Raw genomic sequence first — 23,133 nt, 5'->3', positions numbered from 1 at the left:
CCTGACGGCGGCGAGTCAACAATGCCTCAGCTAGCATCAACGTCGGAGCTGTCCTTGTCCACCCACTGCCATGTCGCGGTTTCGCCGTCGTCGCTCGCTTGGTGTTGTGATGGTAGTAGGTTCGTAGGGTGACGGTATGATCGTAGGACGCGGTAGACGTTACTGAAGGTATCGCGGGTATCGAGTGTGCAGGGTAGAGTCGGATAGTCGGGTGGGTGAGGAGTCGGTGAGACAGCGCAACGTTAAAGCATGCGCAATGTGTGCGATGCGGTCGAGGTTGAATTGGTGTGGGATCACAGGCCTGTAACTTTCTAGCAGTTCAGTCGCATTTGCAAGTCGCGCCGAGCGTTCCCAACAACGGGCCTCGGGGTGTCTCGCGCTAATGACAGCCCGCCCGCCCCATGAGGTGGCCCACCGACGGAGCTGTGGTCGTAGCTTCCGCACACCCCCAGCCCAGCAGCCGAGCAGCCCAGCAGCGGAGGTCAATCCCGGTGGGTGGTGGACACACGGGCGGGTCAGTGGAAGGTCACTGTGGTGCTCACTGCTACCCCACACGCTCAAGCACGCTGTGAAACCAAAGCTTCAGGGGAGCTGCCGGTATGGACCTCCCTAACAATTAATGCGAAGTCATTGGCTGCACGCGAATGATGCGCAGCTGTCACCCACCCGTCCGCTATTACGCAGTACTACGTACGTACTCTGTACCGCCAGGCTAAAGTACGGCGTCTGCAGCTTGACCTTTCCACCTTGGGCCTTGAGCCGCGCATACGTACCGAATTACGCACCTGTCACGAGCTGCTTGTCACAACCTAAACCTCGCAGCACGGCCATCGTCATCCTCTCTTTCTTTCTCTTTCCAAGTCTCTTTGACAATCGTCTTCTCCGTCTCACCGCCTTGCGACGTCAATAGTCGAGCTTGAAGTTTGCTGTTCCGCCCTCTGTCTCTCTCTCTATCTCCCCTGACCTCCGTCCTTTGACAGCCATGAGGTAGACGACATTCCTCAAACACAACAAACACCACCCTTCGCCATGTCCCGCCTCGAGGTCAACATGGCGGGCGGCACAGGCGAGAAGCTTACCACGGCTACCATCATCGTCGCAGGTGTCGCCGCTCTGATAGCCACCTTCCTATCAGCCATGTAAGTACTTGTCGTGCTGACCTGACTGGCGCAACTGAGGCTAACGATCAACTCGCAGATCTATCTTTCTCCAGTCGTACGCTACTCATCCCGCCCACGCTCCCTCTCCAACAACAGCTGACGCCTTGCAGGAAAAATTACCGAAAACCACTCCTTCAGCGATATGTCGTTCGAATCTTGCTCATGTACGTTGGCTGTCCCTCGAGAACACGATAGGCACCAGAGTCTAACCAACAAAGGGTCCCCATATACTCGATATCGTCTTGGACGAGCATGGTCTCTATCAAGGCTTCGTCTTTCCTCGACCCCGTCCGAGACATTTACGAGGTGACTATAGCTTGGCGGCACTTTTTGTTCTACAAGTGCTAACAAGGCCAGGCGTTCACCATCTACACCTTCTTCCAGCTACTTATCAACTATCTCAGCGGAGAACGCGCTCTAATCATCATGACCCACGGCCGCGAGCCAGTCTCCCACCTGTGGCCTATGCATCATGTGCTGCCCCGCGTCGACATTTCCGATCCTCACACGTTCCTCGCCATCAAGCGCGGCATTCTGCAGTACGCGTGGTTGAAGCCCATCCTGGCTTTGGCCACCGTCATCATGAAGGCGACAGATACCTACCAGGAGGGCTATATTGGCGTAGAGTCGGGCTACCTATGGAGCGGCATCATCTACAACCTCAGCGTGACGATCAGTCTATACTCACTCGGCCTGTTCTGGGTCTGCATGCATGATGATCTGCTGCCCTTCCGTCCGGTACCCAAGTTCTTGTGCGTCAAGCTGATCATCTTTGCCTCGTACTGGCAAGGGTTCTTCCTGTCTATCCTCGTCTGGCTCGGAGCCATCCCCGACAATGTCGAGGGATACAGCCCCGACAACTTGGCCGCCGCCATCCAGGACGCCCTGATTTGTATCGAGATGCCGGCATTCGCCATTGCCCATTGGTATGCGTTTTCGTGGCACGATTTCGCGGATAATAGGATTTCCTCGGCACGGATGCCCGTCAAATTTGCGTTCCGCGATGCGTTCGGTGTCAAGGATCTTATCGAAGATTCAAGGGAAACCTTCAAGGGCGACAAGTATGGCTACCGGTTTTTCGACTCGGGAGACAAGATCATGGCGCACGAAGAGTCTCGCGCCAGGCTGGGAAGACTCGACGAGGGCATGCGGTACACAAGAGGCGGTAAGGCAAAGTACTGGATCCCGACACCTGGCCAGGTTGATCGCCAGACGAACCGCAACTTGAATGAGCGAGACCCCTTGCTCCAAGGAACTGCGGGTGGCCCGAGTGAAGAGTACAACTCTGCCAACGGCACCTTCAATGAAGGTCTCACCGGCGAACCCGAGATTGACCATGACGACGAGCGTCTCTACGACAAGGCGCGCGAGTTGGAGTTTGGCGATTGGAATGTGAGTGCCGCAAGAATGTCATGACGATAAATGTTGCTAACGAAGCGTAGTACCCCGTCATCACTGCAAATGTGCCCCTGAGCCAACGGTACATGTCCTCTCAGGGAAGCCTAGGATTCGCGTCCGAGCCACGGTCGACGGTTGAGCGTCTGCGTGTTTCTCCTCGGCCTAGCGAGCCAGCTGTAGTGACGATCAAAAAGAAGAAGAAGCAGAAACAAAAACAGGTCGCTGCGGCTGAGACATCCCCCGATCGTACCGCCTCTGGGCCGTCATCCAAGCCTCAAAGCCCATCACCTCAGCCGACTGCAGCCGAGGAACAGACCGAACCCGAAGCGAATGTTTCCAAGCAGTACAGCGAACCGGAGGCGTCTCCCCTTTTACAAGAAGCAACAGCATCGCCGTGGGCGGAAAGCGAGCAAGAAGACGATTTCAATAAGAACTTTGGCGTCGGGGATGACGAAGAGATCAACAAGAATGTTTGGGGCGGTGGCGAGTCCCGTTGAAATAGTCTGCCGGACAGAGGTAGCTTTGCATTTTATAAGTTCGATACCCTTACTCTCGTGTTCTATGTTTCAGCAATATTGGCATAGCGAGGAGTTTGCGAGGAATACGAGTACATTGTTCATCACACGGGCTGATGTTAGCTGGGGGGGTTGGGGGGTTGCTGTGTATCAATACATCTGGGTACAGTGCTGGTGTTTCCCTTTCATGAATATACATTATATTCTCTTCGTCTCTGGCGTATTCCACCTCCACGCACGCTCCATACCTCTATAGGGAATAAATTTGTTTGATACTATCACCAAGGCCCATGGCGTGGCGGGGAATGCCAGCTCGTTCTGAATTGCCCCGCTCCCATGGGTCATGGGTTCGAGTCCCGTTTCTTGTAAAAATCCAAGCTTCATTCACATGACGGCAGAGGTCGGTATGGGCCTCCTTGGATCTTTCGTAGGCCCCCTATCGGGGGCCGAGCTTTTGCCTTTTGTTCCAGATGATTGTCATCCATCATACAGACAGACATATCATAACACAACAACTCATCCAACCACCTCTTGTTCGTCCCGTTCCTCACGCCACCGGCGCTGCCGTTGCTGCCTCAGCGCCGCGACCTCCCCCTTCCGACTATCGACGACGCTCGCCGGGCTCGGCGGCAGCTCTCCCGTAGCCCACTCCACCGGCTCTGGCCCCAGCTCAAACTCCAGCGTCCCGCCCCCGGCAAAGATGTCATCCCACGTCACCCACGTCTTATCCCACTCTTGCCCGTTGACGCGCAGGCTCTGGACGTAGTAGACGTCCTCGGACCCACCCGTCGAAGTAATCTTCAGCTCGCGGCCGCCGCCGAGGGCGATGGTCAAATCGGAGAACCAGGGGGAGCCGATGAGGAACGTCGTCTGGCCCGTTAAGGGATAGAGACCAATCATGTTCCAGAGGAGCCAGGACTCCATTGCGCCGGCGTCCGAGTTCCCCGGTAACCCGTCCGGCGTGGGCTTGTAGTACGACTTCGCGACGAAGCGGGCGTGGCGCACGGCGAGGTGCTGCTTGTTCACAAAGTTGAAGAGGTAGGGGGTCCCGAAGGAGGGTTCGTTGCCCGGGTTGAAGATTGTGTTACCGAACGCGGCGTTGCCTGCGTACCCGCCCGGTTCGAACGTCTTTTCGAGGCGCGCGGCGTAGAGCTCGGGTCCGCCGGCGAGGTCGATGAGGTGGGCGGCGTCGTGGTGCGCGTTAAAGGTGTACTCCCACGGCGTCGCCTGGTAGTACGCCTCGGCCCAGTAGCAGCCGCCGCAGTCGAGGGGGTTTTGCGTTGGGAGAGGGAACGAGCCGTCTTCGTTGCGGGGGCCGAGGAAACCGTTGAAGCCGTGAGCCGTCATGTTTTCGTTCCAGTGGTTGCGCCAGTTGCGGGAGCGCGCGAGGTATGCCGTTGCGGTCTCGTCCTGGCCCAGGCCCCGCGCGACTTGGAAGATTGCAAAGTCGTTGACGGCGTACTCTACCGCGCGCGTGACGGCGCGGGCGTAGGTCGGGGAGATGAAGCCGAGATCGAGCCAGTCGGGCAGCGCGCCGCGGCCTTCCTTTGTGGAGGAGGAGGGGTCGCGCGGGTCGTTGTTGGGCGGTGGAGGGGACTCGCCGTTTGTGAGCATGGCGGCGAGGCCGTCCGTCCAGTCGACGGCGCCGCGGACGCCCTTTACGTAGGCGTCTGCGAGGACGTTGTCTGCGTTAGAGCCGCCTTGGACGGCGCCGTTGAAGAAGGAGGAGCGGGCGTCCGAGGCGTAACCCGTGTGGCGCCAGATGTCGATTGTGGAGCGGATGAATTCTTCGTGGGCTTGGGGTTGGAGGATTTGAAGGAGGGAGGTTGTGCAGCGGAACTTTGTTTGTTAGATGTTGGGTTCTACGGAGATCCTGAGAGAGAGAGAGAGAGAGAGAGAGAGAGAGAGAGAGAGAGACCAGAGCTTACAGTATCCCAGAAGGTGAAAATGTCATCGTAGTACGGCTCGGACGACTCCCAGAGCGGGTTCTCGCCCGTCTTGTTGGTGGGGAGGAGGTTCATAAAGTACAAGGCCGTGTACAGCTGATCCAGCTTGGTCGCGTTGGCCTCCGTTGTCGTCACCTTGGAGAGGACCTCTGTCGTCCACGCCTCGCGGGTTGCCTTCTTGACATTCGAGAGGCTTGTCCCCGCGGGGATCTCGGCATCGACATTGCGGCATGCTTGGGCGGTCGAGATGAAGGAGACGCCGACGCGGGACGTGACGGCCGAGTCGGTGAATGTGAAGACGGCACCCAGGCGCTGCGTGCGGGATTCGTACGTGTTTGCTTCGTTGCCGTATGCAGAGAGGACGTCTGATGTGAGATCGGTGCCGAGGAAGGTTTTGAAGGAGGAGGGGTGCTGGTCAAAGTGGCCGCAGAAGAAGACTCTCCACTCGGCGGCGCGGTTCCAGCCCTGGTACAAGGTCTCAGTTGTAGTTCGATGACATGAGAGAGAGATGGACTTACATTATCGTAGTACCCGTACCCTTCGTAGTGAAACCCATCGCTGGTATTAAATACCTCGATTCCTCCGCCAAGGTAGTTTTGCCCGAGACCTTGCCCTCTGTACGACGGCAAAACATGCGAGACGTCCACTATGATGTTATTCCTCGCCTCGCTGGCGCCGTTGCCGCTGCCATTGTTCCCGGGAAAAGTATACGCGTACATCCCAGCCCTCTCCGAAGCCCCCAACTCCACCACGACCCCGGAGCCGAGAAACGCCCTGTAATACCCGAGCTCCGTCTCATCCGGCCGAGCCCGGGTATCCGTGCTCTGGTTGACTTTCAATGGGTTGTCCAGGACGCCGACGACGGGCATCTGGTTGACGACGCCGTACTTGGGCGCCCCGCCGGTGCCGGACTCATGGAGCATGGAGAAGCCGGTGAAGTTGCCGGCCGGAAGGTAGCCCGAGTAGGCGTCGACGCCGTTTTCGAGGTCCGGGCCGAGCTTGACCATGCCCAGGGGGCGGGAGACGCCCGGGAAGGTGTTTCCGCCTCCCACGGAGCCGGTCTGGGTGTCTTCTTGTTAACATGGTTGTACGAATGGGGGGTTTCACGTCTGAATTTGGAAAACTCACGTCTGTTAGGACATGGCTGGCGAGATCGGCGGACTGCGCTGACACCACGGTGGATGTGAGGTGAAACAGAGTGGTTCTGCGCATTTTGATAATGGTCTCTTATGGATATGAGTAACCTAATTCATACGAAACTCATATAAGACACGGGACGAAGCAGTGTCTTTATACTCTTCTTATCAATACTAGAGGACAGGGTGAACCTCTATGTTTACTTCCCGATGGCACTTCAATCTGATGATCCAAGATGAAATGGCAGATGAACGACAGTGAGGGGGATCTCATCCAAACGAAAGGATTCAACCCTCATGAAGAGGGCACGAAACGACGTTGCAGGAGCTTCCACGGGGCTGGGATCCCGTTGCTGTAAGGATCGTAAGAGGGAGAGGGGGGTAACGAGGGACATACAACGTGCCAAAATGAGAGACTATGACTGGACGAAGGTCGTATATGCGACGGTAAATGGAGGGTGACGTCCCCGTGAAGATGTGAGATCAAAAGAGAGTGTGTGAGAGAAGAAGGCAGATAGATGAGAGCGTGGGCATTACTGTTTAAGACACACAAAGGAGATAGGTGACAATCCAAAAGCTTTGATGCGGTTCGGCACGGAAATGCCATGGTAGCGACGCAAAGGTCTTGGTGTTTTGACTGGTTCGTCACGAGGGGGCAAGCGTGGCATCGTAACCCACATCACGCTCGGCCGTCGCGTAGCTAACCCCCTGGTCTAGCTAGGACTGTAGGCGCCCGGCCGAGGGGGGGGGGGGCGGAAAAGACGGATGCGACCCCCAACATGTGGTAAAGGTGGTTCTAGTTCCTCTTTGTCCGGGGTGTCGTGCATGGAAACGTCGCGCCTGTTGGAACTTGAAGTAGGGTTGCGGAAAGTAGAGTTTCTGCCCCCAAAAGGCCTAAGAATAAGGTGAGGTACTCAAAGTGTGTTGCGAACCAGCACGTTGGACAGGCACCTTGTGGAATTGAGTTTGGCGACGAAGATCAGGGGCCCCCAAAATGCCGAGACTCAAGTTCATTGGGGAAAAAAGGAGACCAGCTCCAACAGAGATAATGTTAGCCAGGCGCTACCTTAGCGCATGCGGCGCGTTCTTGTTTTCTGAGACGGCGGCCGAGGTCACCCCGCCGTGTCGTTTGATTCGGCCCGTGCCCGGAGCGACCCACTCATTCGCGGCCCCCGAGACACCCCCGACGGGACTGCCCCTCCCCCCACCTTTTTCAGGAACAACTGAACACGAGCCACTGCCTCTTGACCACCTCAAGTCTGGATGAGATGGGTAGATGATGATCTGCTGTCGAGGGTTTCTTGAGATTACTAGCATCTTTGAGTTGATTTCCTTATGTCTCCCTCTCTCCCTCCGTCACCACAATTCGAAGTGCCCAGGCTGGCCGCTGCTGCACGATGCAGGAGGTGATTCGACGATAACTCAGGGCCTATGAGACGTCTTTCCCAATGCACGTGTACATCCACTAGATCTGTCCAGTGTAGGAGGGTCGAATCCTTTGAATCTGGACTTGAACTTCAAGGTGTGCGTCATTCGAATACCTGAGTTTGTGTCTTATCTAATATGAGTATCTACCATCAGTCGTTTCATCTTTTCTGAGATGACATTTTCAGAGCCTTTTCAAACTAAAGGTACCAATCTCAAATTGGCTTGGTCACCTTAAGCAGTGTCTATGTACCTAAGGTATTCTGAGACCAAGCTCAATGCTGCGACAGAACTTCAACTTCAGTTACACACTCATGCCTTTCCTCACAGCTCTTATTCTTCAAAAACCAAGGACTGATGAATTGGATTGCCCTTTCAGCGAGTGCTCTGACAGAGTCTGGCACCTATTAATGGGCATTCCGAGGTACTTGGATACTTACACAGTGGTGAGAGGTTTTGTAAGTGGGACTCTCACGTGACCAGAAAGATCTGCTCGGCCCCACCACGAAATTTATCCGACATGGGAAGCGGTGTGAGAATTTTGTCGCTTCCAACGTCGGTGAGCCGTGGCAGAATCTGTGAATCGCATCGCATCGCGCAGGTCCAGCCCACGTTATCGTTCATTGTCGCCCGCTGGTAAAAGCCCGGCGAGGCATTTCTTGACCAGTGGCGTCTCTGACCTGCTCCGGATCAAACAGTTAATCGTGTCGGCATCTCAGATTGCTGATCCGTCGCCAATTCCTACATATCGACCTCGAGGGCAGAATTTCTTGGGCGGTCACCACCACGCTGCGGTGTGCCGAATCTCGAGTATCGAGTTGTAAGAGGTCAACAAACCAAGTTTGAGCCAAGAACGGCAACTCCTTGGATTATTCAGCCTGGAATACTCACCAAAGAATACACCATGGGTCGAAAACCAAACCCCGTGGTGGGGGAATATTTCACCCGGGGCCCCAAACTTCCTGATTCCAGCAACCGATACCCTCACACCTGCAAGCTGTGTGGTGAAAACTTCCCAAAGGGCCGAGGCGAGGTCCTACACAAGCACATTACGGAAAAGTGCCCGGCCATCACACCTGAAGAACGCATCAACGCCGCACTCGGTTTCGCCGGACTTCACTCCGGCTCATCAGCCCCGCGGTCAATGAATCTCCCACTCAACCAGCTCGACGTCGCCGTCGCCGAGGTCGCCCCCGAAGCACCTGAGAATTGGTCTGCCCTGCGAACGCTCGCAGAAGCCTCGCGACAAGTCGGAGAGAATGAGATGGGGGCCCCTTCAGCACTTGGTCGCGACCGATCCGAGTCCGCCGTTCGACAACTCGGAATTGGCTTTGAAGTCCAAGAGCAGTTCACCCCTCGAGAACCCGCCCTGCAGTTACGAAAATCGACCTGGTCGTGAGCGGAAGGGTATGAAAATTTTCTTCTTTACTTTTCCTTTCTTCGTTCACGAGGAAGGAGCGCTGCTTCATCTCACCTCTCATTATTTCGACTCAAATTCAGATCGCGAACTCAGATGAGCTGACTTTCACAGAATCCACCTCGAATGACAGCACCAACCCTCTCAGCTTCCTCACAACTGAAGAAAAGATGGAACACTTGCAGGCTGCCACTCAGCATCCAAATGACCCGCCTCTAGATTCATCGGATCTCACCGTCGCCGCCGCGGCCACTGCTCGCCTAACTCACTCCCTCATGGACCCTGAAATGGCTACTGCCGAGCACACCGAGCCGCTTCAGGCCGTCAGCCCAGCGATGGGACCAAATGAGACACTCAAACCAGACGCCGTCGTCTCTGTCGAAACCATCCCCGTACCAGCTCTGCCTCAGCAACTCCAGCAGCCTCAGCAACCGGAGCAGCAGCAACAACCTCAACCACCCTGGGGTGAGATGACTTATATGACTACGAACCACATCCCCACAGTAGCCACTCACGTAGCTCCGACGTTACCTCCTCCCAACAGAGGAGGCACTCGTATGCCAATCGGCAACGGAACACAGAGCGAGCACAAGCGCAAGGCCTACAACCCGCTCCGGCGCAAGGAGGTTCAGGCCGCTCGTAAGAAGGGCGCCTGCATAAGATGCCGCATTCTCCGCAAGACCTGCGGCACCAACGATCCCTGCGACCAATGCCGAAAGATTCAAGGCCCGCGTCACTGGACCTACCCCTGCGTTCGCACTCGTCTGAACCAAGAGCTTACCCTCTACTCGGCCGCCTTGATAGTGGTCCTGGCGCAGACTAGGGGTCAAGCACGCCAGACAGAAGTACCAGCTGCTCTCCAACGGCACCTCCCTCGTCGTCTCCTTGTGGGAGGATAGCCCGAGCCTGACGCTCGCAGCTTTGCTCACACCCCGCCCGCAGCGTCCTGTAGCCGACGGCGAGACGGAAGAGCAGACGACGAGCCCAGACACAAAGCCGGAGTTTCGAGTTGTCATGATTGATCAAGACAAGGAGGACCTCCCCGCCCGTATGGAGGAGTTCTTGAAGTTGATTCTTCCGACGCTTATCGAGCGCGAGCCCTCCCACTTCATGCAAGTCGTCTTGGCGGCCGCGCAAAAGTTTCCCGACAACAAGGCGACGGGCAAGAACTTGAAGCTCGCCATTGAGCTCTGGGGTCTTATTGAAATTCTCGACCGAGAGCGAGGCTGGTGCATATCCGAAGAGCGCCAAGGCGTCGTCGTACCCATTGGTCCCGAGGAGTTTGCCGGTAACGACGACCAGGACATTTACAACCTCATTACCTTCCAGCTGTCCGCCGCCACGGAGCGCAAGGCCAACAACGTCTCGAACAAGCTCATCAGCGAGCTCCAGCGCTGCTTGGAAAACGGCAAGGCCAAGATCAACTTTGACGTCTACCTCTCCATCCTCATCCTCCTCCACTGCCTGGAAAAGACCACCTGGACCTTCAAGGTGTGGGAGATGGACGACTTCCGCCAGCGCTGGCCCCTCGACCGCCCTCCTACTATGTACGTCAACCAGGGCCGGGACATTGCCGACCTCTTGAAGATGCTCCTCACGCTTCGGAAGTCTCACCCCAAGACGTTCCGCACCCTCGATGGCCGGCTCAGCGTCGTCGACCTCGGCGAATCGGACTTTGACATCATGGCCGAGTTCTTCCAGGCCCTGAACCTCGAGTGTAAGTTTGAATGTCCTTGGATATGGGAAGTAAGCTGACCACATCTCTCAGACGACGACGTTGTCCGCAAGCTCGAAACCTGCGCCTTCAGCCCAGAGACCTCGCGCTCCCTCGAACTGCACTTTTGCAGCCATGTCCTGCTCCCACCCAAGGAGGGCGACCACGGACACCACCACGCCGTCACCGCCTCCAGCTCAGGCCACAGCACACCTCCACCTCCTCACCCTCATGCCCCGCCTCACCCTTCCGCTGTGGCCGTGGCTTCAGCCTCACCCGTTCCCGTTCCCGATACCCCCATGACGGGAGCCTCTCCCACCGCCCCTACTCCCACAGAGTCGTTGCCGACTGATCTGCCCTAGTATGGGGATTGGTCGTGGCGGTATTACACCGGATACTAAGCCGCTGCTGCGTGTTGCATGAAAGGATGCACGGCACGCACACGCAAATTCACGATGAATGACTGAAACGAAAGGAAAAAAAGCATATCTTTTCAAGGAAACACAAAAAAAGCACCCTTAATGATTGTACGACTACTACCACCACAAACACCACCATCTCCGTTGGAGACACTCTAAAAAGCAAAACCCATACAAAGGAACCGAAAAAGGAAACCACAGGACTTGAATTGGCGGAAAGACATTTGGCACTTTGGGAACCAGGGGAACACGGAAAAGCAAAAAAAAAAGGCTTTTACAGTTGGCTTCTTCTCTTTAGATAGATGGGGCTGTCAAGAAAGACACATCAAAAGTTCACTTAGAATTCGTCACGGTAGATAAGGTAGATACCCCCCTTTTTAAGTCAAAATCACAGTTTCTGCCCTCAACCTCACACCTCACTGCATCCTGACCGTGTACCTTGAACTTGTTTGTTTATTGCAAAACATGGGCTATCCGACATTAAACATTTCATCACTCATGCGCCCGCCCCAATCTGGCAGGCGCGATTCTTTCCCCCGAACGCAATGTAGGTCCACGACATGAGTCGCACCCCAGAACCTTCCATACCTCCCAACCCAAAGGCTCTCATAACCAATTCATCCCCTACAACCTATTCATAGGCCCAGATACCCGACTTCCTCATTCTGCACTGAGGAGGGGGCCACTAGCCCTTGATGCTCGCCGCAGAATCGCCGGTGCCCGTCCTCGAGGGTCCGATGCCGGGCCGCTTGATCTTCCTGAAGCACGTAAACTCGTTCTTGCTCGCCTCGCGCAGCCGCTTCAACACGCTTCTCATCTCGGGAAGCTCGCTCTGCAGGCGGGCGCGCGCGTCGTTATCGGTGCGCCCGTCGAGCTCCTGGTAAATCTCGCTCTGGAGCGCCGAGGCGCGGTCGGTGGTGTACTGGCTGAGCGTCTGGGCGACGAACTCGACGTCCAGGGTGGCCTGCATCAGCGCCTCGAGGGTGTATCTCTGTCGCGTGCGGAACGCCTCGAGGAGCTCACGGCTGGTCTGCTCGAGGAGATACGAGAGCACCTGCGAGGTGAGCGTGGGCGCCGTGGTCGAGACTTGGGTGTGGACCAGCACGAGACTGAGCAGAGCTTCGTAGACGTAGGGTCTCGCTTCCCGCGGTTTCTGGCCCACCTCGGGGACCCAGTCGGGCGAGGCAACCCCGGCTCTAACAATGTTGCGCAGCTCTTCAATGGATGGGCGGGTGTATGATTGAAAGAGCCTAGCGTCAATCTGGCCCAGAACATCCTTGATCGTTTTGGATTCATCACTAAGTTTGACGGAGAAGGCATTCTCAAACTGCGAGTTGAGGCTCGGCACGACCTTGGCTCGGAGTGACTGCAAATTGCTGAGAGTGAGGAGCATACGGACGTTCTATACCAAATGTCAGTAGATAGTTCTTCCAAAACCACACACAAATCAAACTCACCCTGTCTCCCGCGTCGAGTGTCGCTCTTCCGCCGCTGGGAGCGGGCGCGGCGGAGGCGACAATGGTGCCGTCCATATCCGTTGTCCAATCGTCGTCGGCCTTCTTGACAGATCGCTCGGCGTTCTCCACCATGCCGCTCAACGCCTTATAGAGCGTCGTGACGTACTGGCTTCTGACCATCTGCAAGAGTTTACTAGGCGGTGGGAGGACAATATCCCCCCGCACCAGGCTTCGACATGGCTTCGGATATGTACAAAATCTTCTGCATGCCCGTGAGCAACGCGCCTTCAAACGCGGAAAAGCTCGAGGGCATGCGGGTAAGGTCGCCTAGTTCCGGTGATCGGTACCAGTCCTCGACGAACTTGATGTTCTCGGCGTCCTTGTTCCATGCTGCGCAAAGAGCGGTGACGCATCGTTCTCTGGAAATGTTGACAAGCGTCTTGAGCCTATCCAAGACGCCAGGGTCCAGTCCATTCGCGACGGGGCCGATGCTCGCCAAGTCGGACGCGCCCGAGCCCACCAGGGCGAGCATCTTGGAAAGGTAGTGGACACCACTGACGGAGTTCGACCACGGAGGCCAAAAGGCCAGCTTCTCCCACGTCTCACCGCGCTTGGGCGAAGGAGGAGGAATGTTATTAGGGTCGAGGTTAAGCCGAGGATCCAGGAACCCGGTGGGTGTGAGGTTTCCGGCTCCTGCAGAAGGCGGGCTCTTGGGCGACAAGGGGAGGGGCGAGAAGAGCAACGAGATATCTTCGGGTGGCGGGCCCGCGAAAAAGGCAAAGACTGTTTCGCGAATCAGGTCGACCAGCTCCAACGTGCCCTTTTGCAAATCTCCAGCACGCTCCTCTGGTAGCTGGTGATGGACTTGCGATTCTCCATTGTACCCTAAAGGCAGCGTGCGCTGGATCTTGCCATCCAGGAAGCCTTGAACCGTCTGCCAAAAGTCCAACACCTCTCCCAGGATGCCTTGTGCGGACAGGATACTAGACAGGAACGCCAGCATCTTTTCCCACAGCTCTATAACATCGGCGGAGTCGGCCGAGGCTATCTTGTTCTCCACGGCTGCACGCCCAGAGACCGCAGATGCGATGCAACCGCGTGTGCTCCAGGCTTGTCGGCGTTGGCCAGGCGTCGTCGGAGCACCTCCACCTCGACCTTGGAGCGGTCTGACGTCGACTGAATCTTGCCCTTGAGGTGGTCGTACCGACTAAGCAGCCAGACCCAAATGGGATTGTCGTCGACGCCCAGCTCGAGAAGCAGACTAATCAACTCCATGTGCTGGTCTTGCTGGCCCAGGTTGTCGGCCTTGGAGACGCCGTGGAGCGTGACGAGCTTCCGCCACACGTCCCGCTTGAAGGCCTGGATCTGCTCGTCCACATCGTGCCATATGCGTGCCGCCAACACAATCTGATAGATATCGGTTTGGCTTGAAGAGCCCGCAGCGGCATTTGCGGCCAGTGCTCTTGCATCATCTGAGAACTTGCGCGCCTTGTTGTACTCTTCCACAAGGCTCTCGTAGTCTCTTCGTTTGATGCTCTCGGCAATGGCAGAGCTTAGTTCGACGTACTCCTTGAACTGATCCAGGTTCGCCGACACAACCTTGAGATTCTCCTCCTTCTCACGTCCTCCCAGCGCCGGACCCCACACATCTTCCGCCTTGGCAGAGACATCCAGCAGAGGCGCCTTGATCCCGGAGACTCCGTACTCGCTTTCCTTGACCAGGGCGTTCTTCTTACGAGCGTCCGAGGTGGGGGATCCGAGTGACGCGGCGAGGTTCATACCGCCGTTGCTGCCTCGGAAGCTGCTGCGACTAGCGTGGCGGGAGTGAGCTCGAGCACGGCCCGTTGTTGGCGGCGGAGGCGGCTCGGCGCCGCGATATTTCATCTCCTTGTACACATTATCAATGGTAGCCTTGGCCTTGACGAAGCGCTCAAAGTTGGTCTCCACCAGAACCTTAAGTGATGCGGACTTTTGATCGATTGACTGGGACAACATGTCCAGGCCGGTCAACAAGCTTTGGGTGTCGGCAGTCGCGTGCATTTGCGAGAGAAACAAGGCGGGAGAGAAGGTCGTCGAGGACAGGAGGAATCGATTGCCTGGGCGCATGTCAGTCTTGCTGGTCATCATTGCAGTATCGAGCCCACATACGCAAGCGTGGATCGTCCTGGATGGGAACTCCCAGCTGGCGGAGGGTCCTGACGACGCTGTCGGTGGTGCCCAAGGGATCGGGCTCGTCACGCTGGACAATGTTGGCGACACCTCCTTTATCTGACTGAGCTCCGGGGATTATGCTGCGCCGGTCGCTGACGGCCCTCTCGAGCGCCTGGTATCGCGATTTCCGGCGCTGCAGCTTCGCCTTCTTCTCGTCCTTGGCCTCGTCCTCATCGTCGGATGCATCGCTCTGGTTCTTCTCGGCAGGCCATTCGTCGGGGTATGGGTTTGGAAGCTGGTAAAAATCCAGAATAGTTCTCTCGTAATCTGACGACATTATGGGGTATCGGTATCTCGAATCGTGGTGGTGGCTCGCACAGGGGGAAAGGAATCGTTATTCCAGCCGGCCGAGGAACGGCTGGGGGGGGTCGGCGAGGGAGCTTGTTGCTTGCAGTACGTGTAGCCGTTTCAAAGGTACAAGATGAATACTTCCATTGGCCAAAAATGAATGGTTGACAATGCCACACAAAGGCAACCGGGGTGCCGGAGCTGCAAAGAGCACTGCGTGAGTGCAAGCAAGTGAGGTGCAATACGATGGAATGGAAACGTGAGCTGCTTGTGTTCTGTACAAAGTGGCAGCTGCCTCACTGCTCAAAGGTACCTTGTTGACAACGGTGCAGCCCACTTGGTGCATTCTGTGGCACACACCGAGGACATCTCACTCACCGAAGCACACTCAGACTTTGGGAGGTGAGCTCGGTCAGGCGGTTTGGTCCACAGGTCCTCAATCGGCCGGAAAAGTCCATGTCCGTTCCTGCCACCCGAAGAAAAGTTGGAGGGTGGGGTCTGCTGAGCCACAGGGTGTGGCATACGTGGCTCAACTTGTGGCTAAACCTTCGGCAGCAGTCGGTGCTAGGAGGTCGGTCATCGATAATCCCGCGGGATGTTTTCTTATGCCAGTGAAGACACAACGCCGCTTTACTGGGGATCCCACTTCCGGGATGCTCAACCTCGGATAAAGACAACTCAGGAAACAAGATACTATGGAGATGTACGAGACTGTATGCATAACCACATTTTCATCTTCCAGAAAACGACATGTTAAATTCTGTAGAATTTCTAATGATGGTAGATTGTAGAACCTGTTGAGAGCATAGAAAGTCAATCAAGTTTTTTTTCTGTAGCAAAGCCGCTTACACCTGCGGCCTGCCGGTGCAGCCAAGACCCCTGCGATAAAGCGGCGGTTTATTTTCTCACCTGTCAAATCCGGCTGGCCGCCGCTGGCGTCTCTGCTACTAACACTTCCTTCTCCCGACCTTAAAATTCCCGTCTCCCGATAAACGACCAATCCTTCCCACCCGACCACTCCTCCTCCGCCTCCACGTATCCTTCACCACCAAAGGACTCTAGACACGATGCTGGCCGCCCGTACTTTCGCTGCGCCTCTCCGGCAGCAGGCCATGCGCGCCGCTCCCCGCGCCGCCGCCGTCTCTCAGTTCCAGGTGCGCGCAATTCATCCTATTCCTTGCCGTCCCGCGATCCCGCCCGCCCGCCGTTGACGATTCGACGATGCAACACGGGCAGAGCCTCGACTTCAGGCCAGCCATTCGAATAGAACCAATTGCTAACAGCTGCATAGAACTCTAGATTCTACTCGAGCGAGCGTGTCGCCAAGTTCCACGGTGTCAAGGACTCCAACGTATGCTATTTCCCTCCTCCGTTACTACCCGCCCCATAAAATTTTACGCGCAAAGGAAAGGCCTCGGCTTTGTTGTTTGCTGGCGCACCCGAACCTCGACAAATGAACTGCATTCTCTGCTCTTGAACGCACATGTTACTCGTCATGTGCAGATGGACGGGTACTCGAGCAAACAGCAATGCCCCAAATCGGCCCTTTGCGCAGCCCCAAAATCACTCAATTGGAGATGCTCAAACCTGCGACATCTAGACGACTTGAAAACAAAACTAATCACCAATCTTGTATAGGGCAACTACCCCGTCTCCCTGATCGAGGGTGACGGTATCGGTCCCGAGATCTCCCAGGCTGTCAAGGACATCTTTGCCGCGGCCAAGGCCCCCGTTACCTGGGAGCCCGTCGATGTCACCCCCATCCTCAAGGACGGCAAGACCGCCATCCCCGATGCCGCCATTGAGAGCATCAAGCGCAACAAGGTCGCCCTCAAGGGACCCCTCGCCGTATGTTTCGACCGACCATGAGCCTCTCTCTTCTCATTCTAACTTGAACATGCAGACCCCCATTGGCAAGGGCCACGTCTCCCTCAACCTGACTCTCCGCCGCACCTTCAATCTGTTCGCCAACCTCCGTCCCTGCCGATCCGTCGCTGGCTACAAGACCCCCTACGACAACGTCGACACCGTCCTCATCCGTGAGAACACCGAGGGTGAATACTCTGGCATTGAGCACGTCGTCGTCGACGGCGTCGTCCAGTCCATCAAGCTCATCACCCGCGAGGCTTCCGAGCGCGTCCTCCGCTTCGCCTTCCAGCAGGCTCAGGAGATTGGCCGCAAGAAGGTCCGCGTCGTCCACAAGGCCACTATTATGAAGATGTCCGACGGTCTTTTCCTCAAGACTGCCCGCGACGTCGCCAAGGACTTCCCCGAGATCGAGTTCGACGCCGAGCTCCTCGACAACACCTGCCTGAAGATGGTCACCGACCCCCTCCCCTACAACGACAAGGTCCTCGTCATGCCCAACCTGTACGGTGACATTCTCTCCGACATGTGCGCCGGTCTCATTGGCGGTCTTGGCCTCACCCCCTCTGGCAACATTGGTGACGAGTGCTCCATCTTCGAGGCCGTCCACGGCTCCGCCCCCGACATTGCCGGCAAGGGCCTGGCCAACCCCACCGCTCTGCTCCTCAGCTCCATGATGATGCTGAGACACATGAGCCTCGGCGAGTACGCCGACAGAATCGAGAAGGCCGCTTTTGATACCCTCGCGGAAGGAAAGGCCCTCACCGGCGACTTGGGCGGCAAGGCCAAGACTGGCGAGTTTGCCGGCGCCATCATTTCCAAGTTGTAGATACCTACTACCCCTGTAGACTGTACGATCTTAGACAACGGATATTACCTGTTTCCTTTAACGTTAGCCATAGTCGTTCAATGAGTTCATGAGCTCCAACAAAATTCGGTGTTTTCGTTCCTGTGGTTTCGGGCTGTGAGTGACTGGCAACACAATGGTGGTGGCAATAATTGACTTCATTGACTATTCACAATATTTGGGCACAGTCCTTTTGCTCTCGCATGTACGAAATTGCTGTCAGTAGAATAAAATAACAAGGGCACGAATACCAACAGACCAAAAGGCAGACTAAGGTGACTTGACAGGTCGAACGGACATTTAGGTCCAAGAGGCGACAGATCTTGGCACTGACGGGACGCCATGTCCGTGAACATGCCTAGTGAGACTTGGGACGAGCAGGCTTGCTGCAGCCTCGTCTCGTGGAAGACAATGTCGTCTCAGCATCTATCCAAGGAGTCATTCAGACGCGGCAACATCAAGGCAAGGAGCATGCTGCCTTCTCTCAGTCATTGCCCTGAGTCGGTGTAAGTGGCAAGCGCAGCTGTTTGTCCCCAACAGGCGGAAGAGACAACGTCAGTCACGGTTCAGAGATGGCGAGCATGCGAAAGCTTTTTCAATACTATATTGAATAGCGTAGTGTTTTCGAAGGCGCAACAACGATGTCAATCTACGCCATCTCGGATGCGTGGGGGATACAGCCGTTCAACGCATACTGCAGATCCATTCACTCAGATATCTGAGAAAAGTAACACGCAGGTTGCTTTCGGAGCTTCCAAGTACATGATGTCTCCAGCGCTCCAAGGCCAAGGCAAAATACTTGATTCAAACTAGTAATGATGTGCAGTACAGTGATACATGGTATGCGTGGTATTCAAGGGCCGCTCGGTACGAAGGGCGTGCTGTCGGATGCATCCTTGATCTTTTTGTGCTCGGGGAATTTATCCATCATCATCTTGAACAGTCTCAAATCATCCCGAGCGTCCTTGGCAGACGTCTTGACCTCTTTGCCGTGAACCACAGTCTCATACCACTCTTTCAACTCGGCAGTGTAGGCATCCTCGTACGAAGTCTGGAGAGACCTGTGGGACTTTTCCCCGTGCTCGTTCAGCTCGTCAATCTCCACCGTGATGCCGAGGCCCTTGACGAACGGCGTATCATAGCAAATCGTGACGGATTTGTTCTCCCCGTAGACGGCAACGTGAGAGTCGAATCTCAGTACCGAGTCAATGCCCATCTCGTAAACACAAGTGAACCGGTCGTCGGGGCAGTGCCGTTTCGGTACTCAAACATGGCCGTGTACCAGCGCGCATTGTCCGTCGAAGCAAGAACCGATTCTGGAAGACCGCCTAGTACGTTCCTCATGAGGCTGAGACCGTGACTTCCGAGACTGCCGAGGAGACAGCAGTAGTCCATCTGCGCGGCTGTGAGCGATTCTGGCTCTTGTCCCCAGGCTTGACCTAGTAAGACGGCCAGTCGCGCCTTTCTGTCCTCCGACGCCTCGATCGGTATGTCATCGTGGTACTTCTGTGGATGTGCTCCCGATTGCCCGATGAAATAGGCATTGGGGCCGATGATGTCGCGAACACGAGCGTACTTGATCTTGTCAATGGAGGCAATCTCGCGTTTGAAGGCTTGGAGGCTCGGAGCGTAACGTCGCATGTAGCCCACAAAGACGCGGGCATTGTTGGGGGCCTTGGTCTCCGCATCGATTATCTCGTCGGCGGCTTGCAGACTCAGTGTCATGGGTTTCTCTAGCAAGACGTTTTTCCCGGCCTTCAGTGCAGCAATGGTATAGGGGGCGTGATATTCGTCAGATGTCAGGATGACGACGACGTCAATGGCTGGATCATTGAAGATGTCGTCTGGGTTTGTGGTCGCGTGGGGGATGCTGAATTTAGCACGGCAGTGATCAGCCGTCTTGCGTGAAACGTCGCAAATGCTGACGACCTTGAAGAGACTGGACAAGAGCATAAAGGTTGGAAGGTGGACGATTTGCGCAACGTCGCCACCGCCAATTACTCCGACTTGTAGAATCTTGGGAGACATGGTGAGAGGAGATTCAGTTATCACAGCGATAGATGGTGGTGTAGTGACAGATTCATGCGTGAAGCTGGAGGATACAGGTCTGGTAAGGTAGGTACCTGTTCGAGTACAACTTGGAGCATCAAGCTGCATATTGACCTTTTTATATGACTGTGTGTAAGCTCCGGACACGTATTATTCGCTAACCCCAAACCGCCGAACCGGTGAGGCATGGCGTTGCCCGTGATGCACCCGAGCAACTGCGTCCCCTCATTCAGTCTCCCCGCATCGTGCTAGCTGCATTTGGTTTTCCGACCAGTTGGGACAGATCAAGGCGGACTGCTCTTTTTGGCAAAGAACCATCTGACGTTTCTGTTACTGAAGTCCATAACGGAAACTGTGGCATGGTTTGGATTTGCTGCTCTCAAACCGTTCGGCTCTTGATCCCGTGCTTGCCGCCTTGTCTCAGTCACCGACCTCACCTCAGACGACATTTTGAGCTGCGAATTCACGGTCAGGCCCCAGCAGAAGCCGAGATCCAACGTCGACAGTCATGTCTCATCACCGATGAGCTTCTCATATATAAAGGTATGGACTCCTTTGATGATCTGCGCATCCCTGGTGAAGAGATCTGATAACTTACCATGTGCGCGCGCTCTTGCCTCTTGCGTATCATGCAGTGTTAATCCCGGCATTTAAGGAGTGAAGTTGAGTAGAAGGAGTCAGGTGCTTTTCTTTCTCGCTTTGGGGTTTTCTTGACTTCAAGATCGGACTTCAAGGGTCACATTTCATCTGTATCTCACTCTTAGGTAGTACGTGTTAAGTTTGTCCTAAAAAAAGGTGACAGGCTTGGGGATACGCCACCATATATATCCTTTTAGAGGCGTGACGTCCACGGTATCATTGTCACGGTACTCAAGAAGTTGTAAGAATAGAGGCCGTTGCAAAAGCGTTCCTTCGTGAGGAGTTTATTAGATTTCTTTCACACAAGTTGAAACACAGTAAAGATACAATCATTAATAATTCCCTTCCAAAACCACAGTCCAGTTCACCAGTTGACTAGAACGCAAAAGAAACCCGCTTGAAAGCCTCGGCAAACACTTCATCACCATCATTCTCCCTTCCGCCGACCCTCCAAGCAATGAACCCATCAGGCCTCACCAACACAGCTCCCTCCCTGCCAACTCCAAACGTTTCCTCAAAGCCCTCCTCCTCCCTCTCATCAACCTCCATAACATCCTCTCCAACATGAACAAACTCACATCCAGCACCAACAGCAGCAGCTTCCCACCTCCCATCTCTCGAGAGCAAAACCCACCCACTTCCGAACAAATCCAAACTCGAAATATCCTTCCCATCCCTCTTCCTAACAACCAAATGAGGCGCCCTCGTCCCAGGCTGACCCTTCCACTCATCAGGCCTCAACGCATCAGGCAACACCTCCCCATCCGTCCCCAGATCCACCCCCCTAGACCGATAAATCTGTCCCAACTCCATAGCAACGTCATCAATCACCTCGGCCCTCTTCCCCTTGTCTCCATCACCCCGAATATACGCTTTGTAATCATCCCTCGCAAAGAGCTGATCATGCCTCACAAGCGCAACAGGCCTCCTCTCCTCATCATACGTCCCCAGAACCCCCTCGTCCGCCACCCCGCTCCTAACAGCGGCAATCTTCCACGCCAAGTTATGCGCATCCGCGAATCCCGTGTTGGCGCCGTATCCGCCCCGGTTAGGCGGCAACGTATGCGCCGCGTCGCCCGCGAGAAACACCCGTCCCTCTGCAAACTTCTCCGCGATCCGCGCGCTCATCTCCCAGAACCCAATCGTCACGAGCTCAATATCCCCGTCCTGGACCTCGTCCTCGCCAAGACCGAGGGCTTTGCGGATAAGGTCTTTTTGCGCGCGGGCGTCCATCTTGCTGCTATTGTTGTTGTTGTTGTTTTTGTTGCTGTTGCTGACGTTCATCGTGTCCTTGCCGTCCTTGCTGTCGTCGTCCTCCTTGTTGTCGGTGACGGTCTCCTCGGCGGCATTCCACATCAACGCCCACCTCCCATCGTGATAACTCACCAAAAACGCCTCAAACCCGTCCTCGCGCCCCTCAATCGAAAACTGCACGAACCCCCGCTCCAAAAACCTCTCAATCGGCGCGCACCGGAACATGACGCTGCACAGGCTCCGTAAGTGTCCCACGCCCGTTGTCCCGATGCCCAGCCCCTCGCGGAAGACGCTCCGCGCGCCGTCACAGGCGACGATGTACGACCCGTCAACAGTCACTTCCTCACCGGATTCTCTGTTGACGGCCGTGATGCGTACGCCGTCTGCAGACTGGCTCCAGGATGTCATCTTCCACCCGAGCCTGAGATCTGCGCCTAGCTCGACGGCGCGTTTGCGGAGGATGGGTTCCAGTCTGTCTTGGGCGATCGCCGTGCCCATGATGGGAGCGTAGACTTTGCCTCCTTTCTGCTGTGGTGGGGGCCCACCGGGACCAGATCCAGGCTTTTTGGTTTCGCCCTTCGGACCAGCACCATTCTCCTTGTTGGCGTTATTATTGTTCCAGAGCTGCTCATCAGCCCACTCCCCCGCCAGACTCTTGACTTTCACCCGACGAGGCTTACCCCCCGGCGGACCGGACCCGACTCTCAGCTGATCGGGGGAGATGCCGACAGTCTGCAAGAGTTCCAGCGTGCGCGAGGTGTATCCAATGGCGCGCGGGTGCGGAGAGCTCGAGGTGTGGCGCTCGAATAGGATGACGGGGACGTCGCGGGCGGAGAGGAAGAGCGCGCTCGCGAGGCCTGCTAGGCTGCCGCCTATGATTATCACGGGTGCTTGGTTTTGCGTCGTCATTGTGTGTGGTTTTGGTGTTGGTAGTTGAGCGGTTGGTATGGTTGATGTGCCGAAGAGTGTAAGTCAACAGAGTAGTTAATAACAAAAAAAAAGTAAAGTCTCGAGACTAAAGGTAAGATTGGATAAAAAGCGTAGTGTGGTTCGTACGTCCATCCAAACTTTGGTACGAGATGCATGATGAGGTCTTTATACATTTGCGATTCATATCCGGCGCCATTGTGACGGCGTCGACGGCGGTGGTTTGCAAGCTCCGCACTTGCCCGGCTCCGGTGGCCCTGGCGTGGCCGGAAACGCAGCCACCGCCCCGCACAGTCATCTCGGGTACGAAAGCAACGCTCGGTCCCGAGTGACCATCACTAGTTTTCACCGTCCACACAAATCCACTAGTAAATGTCCCGCTGGCTTACTCGACGGGTTTTCACATTCCGCGGTCTCGGCATCCATCTTTGCTGTGGAAACATCACAGGCACCCCTTGTTCATTG

At 55.8% G+C, this 23,133-nt stretch overlaps 7 protein-coding genes across 7 annotated transcripts; 2 read left to right on the top strand and 5 right to left on the bottom strand.

The window, feature by feature from the left end:
* Positions 1 to 3,589: 3,589 nt before the first annotated feature.
* On the bottom strand, positions 3,590 to 6,231 carry N0V96_004695 (uncharacterized protein; the record flags this gene model as incomplete). Its single annotated transcript, XM_053196583.1, has 4 exons — positions 3,590 to 4,912; positions 5,002 to 5,484; positions 5,538 to 6,080; positions 6,148 to 6,231. 4 exons carry the CDS (start codon positions 6,229 to 6,231, stop codon positions 3,590 to 3,592), a joined length of 2,433 nt encoding a protein of 810 aa, XP_053045984.1.
* Positions 6,232 to 8,484: 2,253 nt separating this feature from the next.
* Positions 8,485 to 11,073, top strand: N0V96_004694 (uncharacterized protein; the record flags this gene model as incomplete). Its single annotated transcript, XM_065757193.1, has 4 exons — positions 8,485 to 8,975; positions 9,032 to 9,749; positions 9,802 to 10,714; positions 10,766 to 11,073. The coding sequence occupies 4 exons, from the start codon at positions 8,485 to 8,487 to the stop codon at positions 11,071 to 11,073; spliced, it is 2,430 nt and encodes an 809-aa protein (XP_065614406.1).
* A 742-nt stretch (positions 11,074 to 11,815) lies between these two features.
* SEC5_2 (Exocyst complex component S5) lies at positions 11,816 to 13,590 on the bottom strand (the record flags this gene model as incomplete). Its single annotated transcript, XM_065757192.1, has 3 exons — positions 11,816 to 12,532; positions 12,588 to 12,780; positions 12,842 to 13,590. The coding sequence occupies 3 exons, from the start codon at positions 13,588 to 13,590 to the stop codon at positions 11,816 to 11,818; spliced, it is 1,659 nt and encodes a 552-aa protein (XP_065614405.1).
* A 41-nt stretch (positions 13,591 to 13,631) lies between these two features.
* Positions 13,632 to 15,075, bottom strand: SEC5_1 (Exocyst complex component S5; the record flags this gene model as incomplete). Its single annotated transcript, XM_065757191.1, has 2 exons — positions 13,632 to 14,683; positions 14,736 to 15,075. 2 exons carry the CDS (start codon positions 15,073 to 15,075, stop codon positions 13,632 to 13,634), a joined length of 1,392 nt encoding a protein of 463 aa, XP_065614404.1.
* A 1,078-nt stretch (positions 15,076 to 16,153) lies between these two features.
* Positions 16,154 to 17,781, top strand: IDH2 (NAD-dependent isocitrate dehydrogenase; the record flags this gene model as incomplete). Its single annotated transcript, XM_053196586.1, has 4 exons — positions 16,154 to 16,240; positions 16,378 to 16,437; positions 16,725 to 16,934; positions 16,990 to 17,781. The coding sequence occupies 4 exons, from the start codon at positions 16,154 to 16,156 to the stop codon at positions 17,779 to 17,781; spliced, it is 1,149 nt and encodes a 382-aa protein (XP_053045987.1).
* An 871-nt stretch (positions 17,782 to 18,652) lies between these two features.
* N0V96_004690 (uncharacterized protein) lies at positions 18,653 to 19,827 on the bottom strand (the record flags this gene model as incomplete). Its single annotated transcript, XM_065757190.1, has 2 exons — positions 18,653 to 19,062; positions 19,125 to 19,827. 2 exons carry the CDS (start codon positions 19,825 to 19,827, stop codon positions 18,653 to 18,655), a joined length of 1,113 nt encoding a protein of 370 aa, XP_065614403.1.
* Positions 19,828 to 20,862: 1,035 nt separating this feature from the next.
* Positions 20,863 to 22,650, bottom strand: N0V96_004689 (uncharacterized protein; the record flags this gene model as incomplete). Its single annotated transcript, XM_065757189.1, has 1 exon — positions 20,863 to 22,650. One exon carries the CDS (start codon positions 22,648 to 22,650, stop codon positions 20,863 to 20,865), a length of 1,788 nt encoding a protein of 595 aa, XP_065614402.1.
* Positions 22,651 to 23,133: the final 483 nt, after the last annotated feature.

The sequence above is a fragment of the Colletotrichum fioriniae genome, assembly GCF_027942845.1.
Source record: "Colletotrichum fioriniae strain IMI 355084 chromosome Unknown scaffold_4, whole genome shotgun sequence".
Taxonomy (NCBI): Eukaryota; Fungi; Ascomycota; class Sordariomycetes; order Glomerellales; family Glomerellaceae; genus Colletotrichum; species Colletotrichum fioriniae.
Note: the sequence above shows the minus strand (reverse complement) of the source record. Positions and strands in the feature narration are given on the sequence as shown.